This window comes from Manis javanica, chromosome 6 (assembly GCF_040802235.1).
Source record: "Manis javanica isolate MJ-LG chromosome 6, MJ_LKY, whole genome shotgun sequence".
NCBI classification, from domain to species: Eukaryota; Metazoa; Chordata; class Mammalia; order Pholidota; family Manidae; genus Manis; species Manis javanica.
This window is the reverse complement of record NC_133161.1, coordinates 40,658,550-40,667,369: the sequence shown is the minus strand read 5'-3', so window position 1 is coordinate 40,667,369 and position 8,820 is coordinate 40,658,550. Positions and strand designations below refer to the sequence as shown.

Here is an 8,820-nt window from a genome sequence, read left to right as displayed (position 1 = left end):
ACCTAGTTTTTCCAGTATAATGATTTTGAGATTCTTCAGTATTGTGTGTATTAATTTGTTTTTATTGCTGAGCAGTATTCCATTTGCAGATATATCACATTTGTTTATCCACTCATCTACTGGTGGGTTGTTTCTGGTTTGGGGCTGTAATAAACCTCCTAATAACATTTATGCATAAGTTTTGGGTTTTATACTTTAATTTCTCTTTGGTAAATACCTAGGACTGGAACGGTTGGGTTCTACAGTAGATATGTTTAACTTTTTGAGAAACTGAAATTGATTTCCAAAGTGGTTGTACTGTCTTAGGCTCCTACCATCATTGTATGAGAGTTTCAACTACTCTATATCTTCACCAGCATTTGGTAGGATCGTTCACTTTAAATTTAGTCATCTCATGGTTTTGTCTGTTTTAATGCACAGGGGTTTTGCTGCCTCTTAACTTTATCACTACCAAAGACGAACATATGCTTAAGTTTATAAGGAATAAAACCAGATTATTCCAGATGCCTGTTGTGCCAGTGAAGTTAATAGTGTCCCTTTTTATGCTTCAAAGTGTCCTGGTTTGTATAATAAAATATGTGGTTTCTCTATTTCTGATCTAACTGGCCATGCCCCCAAGGCTGTCCACTCACAGCCACAAAGGCTCATCAAGGCATTCTTCTCACCAAATCTTTTCCCTCCTCTAAAAGGGTAGTCCCCCACCTACACCACCCCAGCGTTTCTTACACATTTTTTCCTTATCACAAAAGCATTATAGGAGAAAAGGAGTGGCATAATGTAGTCTAGTGCTGGTGTAAAGTGGCAAGTGAAAGCGATGATGGAGGGAGTCAGACCCAGTCTTGATGACATCATTCGAGTTAGATGCAGCCAACCTTGATGTAAGGTCTATTTCTTAATTTTTTGGCACAAGAACCTGGAAATACCCATTTTTTGTCTAAGCTAATTTGACTTGGCTTTCTGTCACTTGCAATTAAGAGTGCTGACTCTTAAAGTATACACAGTAGGGTAATGTGCCTCAAAAAGGCAATAGCATTTTGCTAACCCTTATTTAACTGCCTTTCATTTCACATCTGAAGTATCTCCAGCCTTCCTTGAGCATTACAATTTTTGCTGACATTAGCTCCAGGAATTTAAAGCAGAAGCATCGGTCACATTGGTTGGGGATGAAACTTCAGAGTACACTGAATGCTCAGGGTCAAAGTATTCAACAGTATCACAAGATGGTTTGTTTAATCGAATACTCTAGCTCCCTGTATCCAATGTAATACAGCAGGCTCTTTAATCTTTAACTAAATTGTCATTTAGTAGCATGATCCAACAACTTCTGAATTTTGGTAAGCAGCCACAATTTCCAACTAGCATTTCCTTCCTTCTTAATGACTAGATTTAATAATTACAGAAACATACCTATAACTCAACTTACACATGAGCAATTCTGTGACTTCTGTGAGCATGTGATGTACACTGTGTCTTTGTAGCACAAGTTACTAGATGTTTGAGGACCTGCCTGTGAGCAGTGCCCAGGTAATACTCCAGTGGAAGAAAGGAGGCTAAAAGTGGGGGTCAGAAGTTTAAAATATCCCATTCAGTCCCCCCTTGAACATTCTCGACAGACCTAATTGGGAGGCCCGTGACCCGCAGGGATTCCTTCCCCAAAGGAGTTCCTTGGCCCTGACCCACGCCCCAAAGACACACTAAACTCGGTCTGGTGGTCCAGTAGCGTCTACACCCCTGGACTCCCCTCTCCTCTGTGGGACTCCGTTGCCGAAAAGCAGCTGGGCAGGTCTCACTTAAGGCGAGACTAAACAGCCTCCGTCCCACGCAACAATCCTTTGGTCCCGAGTAGCAACCCAGGCTCCAGGAGCGGCAGACGCGAGAACAGCCTCCCCAGGACCGGCCACGTAGCTGCGGGTTCAGCCCCTCCCCTTCAGGCCCTAAGTCCCGCCTCCGCGTTCCAGAGGGCCCGCCCCCGCCAGGGCCGCGCTCTCGGGCTTCGTCCCCACCCCACGCTTCCAGGACCGCCCCCGCGCAGCATGGCCCCGCCTCTCACACACCCGAGTCGCGCACTGCGCCCGCTCGTGTCCCGGGTCCCTGTCCCGTCCCCACCCTCTCTGGGTCGGTTCTCCAGGCCGAGGCTTTGCTCCCGGGCTCCGCCCCCACGTGCCCTCGGGAGTCCCGGGGAGGAGCTGCCGCGCGGGAGGAGGCGTGGCCGTGGTGCAGGCAGAGGCGCGGGCGGCGCGGCCGGGACTTTGGCTTTGACACCGACAGGGAGCGGGAGTCGTGCGCTGCTGCCTGCTGCGGACGCGATCCCGGCGGATTCCGTGTCCAAGTCGGGAGCAGGACTTTTTGCCTAGATCAACGCAGCTGCAGCAACGCGGCAAGTACTGGTGCAGCCTCAAGACTTGGTGCAGCCGCGGCCGCCGGATTCGCCGCTGCTGCCGCCTCCGCGCAGCCCTGCAGCTCCTGCAGCTCCTGCGTGCTTTGGTAGAGAGACCCAAATAGTTTCTCCCGCAGGAAGAGCTGGGACGCGCGGCCCGAGGCAGCGTGGGAAGGCCCCAGAGGCCACCCCGGGGACCCGCACCCGCCCGGGCGCCACGGCTGGAGGCAGTGGGCCCGCGCTGTCCCAGGCTGGGCTCAGGCTTCTGAGCCGCAGGTGGAAGAAGGACGCCCTGGGGGAGCGGCCGACAGGTAGGGCGGGGAACCTTCCTTATGTTGGGGTCTATAAACGCCTTCTAGGGGGCGCGCACTAGTGGGGACGGATTTCCCAAGTTGTAGGCGGCGCTAAGTGTCAGGCGCGGGGGCGTCGGGGATGCCCCTTCCTTTCTGCCAGAGCCCAGGTGAGGGCAACCGAAGGAGAGCCCCAGCGCTTCCCAGAGTTGAGAGAGGCAAGGACAGGAGGTGTGAACTTATGAGATCTACAGGGATAGGTTTCTTTCCAATAGAAGCAACGCATAGCCTTTTTGGACCCCAATGTGATAAAAATCTCCCGCCCCAAAGGAGAACCCACACGGGCCAGCCTCATTATGTGTTCGTGTTCAGGGGTCCACGGACCCAGGAGTCCTGGTGAAGACCTCCAGCCCTAGGTAGGGAGTGCTAATGTAAACTGATGAGCTGATTCAATTGATCTGTGTGTTTATTAATTTGTTTTCCAGGCGGCCAAGTTTGAAAGGTACTTTTGGACGTTTTGGGCATGGAGCTTTAGTGTTTATCTATGGTAACCGTTTTGTTCCCTAAGTCCTGGGTTTTCCATTCTTCTGTGCCTGTAAGGTCTGCTGGACTTTTTCCCTAGCCAGAAAGTTCTTCTGCGGTGGTGAGGCCTTTCTGGGCCCCTGATCTTGGCCGGCCATGGGGAGCACCCTGGGCTGCCACCGCTCCATACCCCGGGACCCCTCGGACCTGTCCCATAGCCGCAAGTTCAGCGCGGCCTGTAACTTCAGCAACATCCTTGTAAATCAGGAGCGGCTCAACATCAACACGGCCACAGAGGAGGAGCTGATGACCCTACCCGGGGTGACTCGTGCGGTGGCACGCAGCATCGTGGAGTACCGCGAGTACATCGGTGGCTTCAAGAAGGTGGAGGACCTGGCACTGGTCAGTGGCGTGGGCGCCACCAAGCTGGAGCAGGTCAAGTTTGAGATCTGCGTGAGCAGCAAGGGCAGCTCTGCGCAGCACTCTCCCAGTTCCCTGCGGCGGGACCTGCTGTCTGAGCAGCAGCCTCACCACCTGGCCACCGCAGTGCCCCTTACCCCGCGAGTCAATATCAACACGGCCACCCCAGCTCAGCTCATGAGTGTGCGAGGCGTCACAGAGAAGATGGCTGCCAGCATTGTGGACTACCGCCGCGAGCATGGGCCCTTCCGCAGCGTTGAGGACCTGGTGAGGATGGGTGGCATCAATGCCGCCTTCCTGGACAGGATACGGCACCAGGTATTTGCGGAGCGGTCCAGGCCCCCATCCACCCACACCAACGGGGGCCTGACCTTCACCGCCAAGCCTCACCCCAGCCCCACCTCACTGAGTCTGCAGAGTGAGGACCTGGACCTGCCGCCAGGGGGGCCCACACAGATTATCTCCACTCGTCCTTCAGTGGAGGCCTTTGGAGGCACAAGAGATGGGCGGCCCGTGCTGAGGTTGGCCACTTGGAACTTGCAGGGCTGCTCCGTGGAGAAGGCCAACAACCCGGGAGTGAGGGAAGTGGTGTGCATGACGATCCTGGAAAACAGGTGAGGAACAGGAACCACCAAAGGTGTTGGGCATGAAGGCAGCTCTTGCATGGCTTCCTCTGTGCATGCAAATAAGTGGACTTTTTGGGGTAGGGAGAGGGCAAGAGTATTTAATCAGTGTTCTTGAGGCCCCAGCCAATATTGTCACCTGTTGCTGAGCTCTCTTTTTGCTCCAGAATTTTCTGAATGCAGGCATCTGGGCTTGTGGCCTGTATCTTGAATGTGGTATATCTGAGATCGATTCATAATCTTGGGGTAAATGGAGATTGTGTTGTGTTACTGCTTTGGAGAATGTTGTTTGACTCACAGGACTTCATGGGGTTTATACCAGATGAAGCACTCAGGGACTGGGAGCTGTTGTATAGGTTTGCATGTGAGAAGCTAACTGGATTTTTTTTTTAACATGGAAGGAAAAGCCACATTTGCTTCTCCAAATATGCCTGTTTGTGTGCACAGAATCATCTTAAAGACCAGGTATTTGCAAACACATCCACCGTGTATATTTACCAAAATGCTGTGAATGAATCACTCTTCATTCTTTTTCCTTATAAAACCCTAAGTTGTTTTTCAGGCGCACAGTTGCAGCCTCAAATGTATGTAATCTTTCCTGTCCCAGAGCGAGAGAAGGTCAAGCTGACATATAGTGAAGATTCACCAGATTTTCCCATTGAACCACAGAAGAGTCTTGTAGAATGGGCTCTTATCTCAGAGTGTTTACATTGTTCACAACACTGCTCTCTGCAGGAACTTCCGTTACCCACCCCCCATAAAACAAAACAGTATTACTATAGCAGTAACACCTGCTTTTAGTAAAATAGTGTATTGCATAATGTAGTCAGTTTGGGGAAGGAAATAAATATTTCTAACGGCCCCTTCTAGGTCAGAAATACCCTGATCCTGGACTTGGGGATTTTGCCCTGCCACCCACCAGAGGTGTGATATGTTGGTGGCCACTCGCTGCTTTCCTGTGCACTGGGGTTTGTGAGGCTGGGGGGGCAGCAGTTGGTGACATGAAGTAAGGTCTCAGCAGGGAACCACAGTGCACTGTGGCAGAGCTTCAGGATAAATGAGCGAGGAGAAAACCAGGTCACAGTGTTTCCCTGGTGCTGTCCCAGTGGCACACCCTTTTCACTGAGGATTGAGGGACAGTGCACCAGGTCAGAGAACTGGGCCCGGGAGCTCCTGAGTGCTCTTCCTGCACCACTGTGTTCACTGTTTTGCACCATAACTCCTTTAAAAACCATCTTGGATACAGTTGAGAACAGGGTTCAATCCTGGATGATGTTAGGAATGGCTTGATGATTATTCTCCTCATCCACAGCAGCGTGGTCATATGTATGAGGGAGGGGAGGGGAGAGAAGGGAGGATGGCTGATAATTCCTATCATGAGTTTTCTTAAGGCTCCATTTGGGGGTTGGAGGAGGATGAATCAGGACCTGAAGTTGCCCCAGTGGGAGTGGCAGACTGGACTGCTCTTGCCCATTTACTATGACAGTGATGCTCCAGGTGTGCTCTCTGGACCAGTATCACCATCAGCTACTGACTCAGAAACACTGGGTTTCAATGTTTGCACATGCCCTCTGGGTGGTTCTGCTGCACACTAAAGTTTGAATAATGCTGTACTCTGCATGTGGCACTCAGCTTCCCGTGTGGGTTGCTCTGTGAAGGGCCTTCCCCTGTGCTGGCTTTTCTGACAAGATCAGTGAATCCATGCAGAGCTTTCCAGATACTATGTTTTCTTTAACTGTCTGATCATCCCACATAATGTTCTTTCTGGCTAGACCTTAAGGAATTAATTCAGCTTCTAGAGCAGATGAACGTGGAGAGTAGAAAACGGGAGAGGGAACAGGGGACAGCTGGCCTCAGAGGGGGCTCCGCTGTGCAGCGCCAACCTGGTGCAGCCAGGGACACACTGAGGAGGAGTGCTGGCCACTCATGTGCAGCATTGGGGTTCAGATTTATCCTAGTATTTCATCTTTGAATTTCCGGGAGGGATGATGATATGCTGAAGATGTGTGACTGCAGTCCTCAGGCGAGAGTGCTGGAATTGCTTACCCAAGCCCAGCAAGGTGGAGCAGGGAGCACCCGTGAGTACCCAGGAAGGGGACCTATGGGCTCATCACTTTTCTCACACTTGACGGCATCTGTTGTCCTGTGGGTTGGTGGATCCTTTTGCTTGTTTACAATGTGTTTAATGTTCTGAGCTCTCCTAGCACCTTGTTAGTGTCTGGTAAACATAAACTAATAGGCTTAGGGCCTTATCTCCTGCAAAGCTGTAGTGGGTCCATTTGCCTGTGTGACTGTTCTAGGGCATCAAAAGATGGCTGGCTGTAATGAAGTGGATTACATGTCCTCAAAACAGCAGTACACATTCCCCAAGAGTTCTGTGTTCATCCTGATTCACAAAAATCTCTTCCATTCCAATTGATCCTTGTGTTAGTAAGAGGAAATGCATTTAGTTTGAACTAGAACGGATACAGGTGATTTTCTGGATTGTTATTTTCATACACGCTTATATATAATACGAGAGTTACCTGACTGTTGGATATGCCTTCATATTTTCCAGTAGCTTTCACATAATTTGATTTCCCAGTAACTGTAGGAAGCAGGTAATGCTTGCTTTGATTAATGATTCTCCATCCCTGGGTGAGGAAACAAAAGCCAAAGAAGTTAAATGACTTGCCTCCATTCCCCAGTTCATTAGTGACTCAGCTGGGACCAGGACCTAGACTTTAGATCCGTGCTCTTTGCAGGCATGCCATGTTTTGAAAGCATGTCCCCTTTACCCTGCCTCTGGTTCAGGCATCCCAAGCTTGGCCTCAGAAACGGCACTTGCCAAATTGTGTACTAGTCACATTTTCTTAAATCCATTGTGACGGTGTTAAAAAAAAAACTCTTGACTCCACCTCTTTTATGCTAAATTGGTGAAATTGCTTAACTTCTCCAAGTCTCAGTTTTTCCATCTGTTAAATGTAGCTAACAAGGAAAAAATAAAAGAAGTGAAGAAAAAGGAACCCTTGGGTACTTCTTTTGCCAGGGGGAACAGCTGGCCTTTTTCCCCTCTTTGTGGGTTTGTTGTAGTAGCTGTGTTTTCTTAGACTGGAGGGTGCCTGTGTGGGATGCAAAGGCTGGAGTCCATTCTTAACCTGAGTGGCTCGTTGCTGAATCGGTAGATAAGCGTAAGAAGTGGGTTTGCAGGTGAAGTCTGAGGTAAGACAGCAGAACAGTAGTTAACCCCACAGTCACCAGGAGCCTTTGGGGACATCATACTGTGGCCCAGAACTGACGGGTTTCATAAGATTCTTTTGCCAAACTCAGCCTTCAGCAATGTTTTTCCTTGTTCACTATTTATGGAACAAGACTACAAGAGGAATGCTTCTGCTAAATATCCTCACAAAATTTGGTGACAGTCCACATATGGAATGAAATTGTTCAATTTTAATTTTTTGTTTTTTTGTTGAGGAGTTGTTCTACTTTGAAAAGTCCCTTTGGTTTCTGAAACAGACACTCTCTCCAGAACAAGTAAGGAGGCTTAATGCCCCACCTGCATATTTTCCTACAGTTTCTGTCAGAAGTGAATGTGAGTGTCAAGGTCTTCAGCCTTATAATGGTCTAAATCTGTTTTCTTGCCAAATGTCTGTCTGCAGTATCGAAGCACAAAATAAATTGGTGCGTGCCAACATGCCGTGATTGTGAGAAATAAAAAAAGATTGCAGTTTATCAGTCTTGATTAGTAGGATTAAAATAAGCACAACCCACCTTGTCATTTGATTCATTCATTGAAAAATATAGATAGCTGCTGTGTGTATGTGTACATTAAACTCAAGAGTCTGCTTGGCCCTATTATTTTACAGTTAAGTAAATGTGAATTAGCTTATATGGCTCAACTTTAAAACAGTCTTGGAAACCCAGATTTTTCAGGGGTTTGGTGGGAATGGAGTCCTCTGTGTGGTTGATGTGTGGGTATATTTTTCCCATATGAGTTGTAATGGGCTCACCCTGGGAGATTGAAGGGTGGTGGATGCAGTCAGATTTAACATCTGGGGGCAAAGTGCCCAGTAATCCCTTCAAAGTAGAAATTGTGAAATCTGTTTTGACAGCTGTGGAAACTGAGGCTCAGAGAGATTAAATAACATCTGTGTGGCCTTCAGAAATGTAGATGTTGGAGTCAGGATTTGAACCCAGGCATTTCTCTGAGTTCAGAGTGAGGAGTGGAGATGTCTCTTCCCAAACTCTTTGTCCTTTGACTGACCCCTGGCCCACCTGCCATTTCCTCCATTCCTGGGTCTTAGGCTGGCCAGGCATCAGGGCTTCACCTAGGCTCCTGGGACTGTGTCAAACCCTTGGAGGCCTCTGCTCCCTTCCTGTTTTTGTTCCTCTGAAGGACAGGGCTTATGGCCAGCAGGAGAGCAACCCAGAGGGTATCAGGGCTCCACCACCTGGCCCCTTAAATGTGAGTCTGTGACCTTGGCTCAGCTCCAAGGTGGAGTTCCAGTTGTCAAGCCAAGAAGTTCTGGGTGGTTTCCAGAGAGAAAGGTGATCCGTAATAGGACTGCTGTGGATTAATAGGAGAAGATGGTGTGAATGAAGGGAAGTC

The 8,820-nt window shown here is 49.2% G+C and overlaps 1 protein-coding gene across 4 annotated transcripts in view; it reads left to right on the top strand.

Moving 5' to 3' along the window:
• The first annotated feature begins 2,048 nt into the window (after positions 1-2,048).
• Positions 2,049-8,820, top strand: part of EEPD1 (endonuclease/exonuclease/phosphatase family domain containing 1) — a 102,004-nt gene continuing 95,232 nt past the window's right edge. The window contains exons 1-2 of one of the 4 annotated variants that reach the window (XM_073238601.1): positions 2,049-2,688; positions 3,153-4,223. In XM_073238601.1, the coding sequence (XP_073094702.1) occupies positions 3,346-4,223 (878 nt within the window). In that variant the 5' untranslated portion in view covers positions 2,049-2,688; positions 3,153-3,345. The other 3 variants (XM_017680739.3, XM_073238602.1, XM_037027512.2) reach the window with 3 other exon arrangements.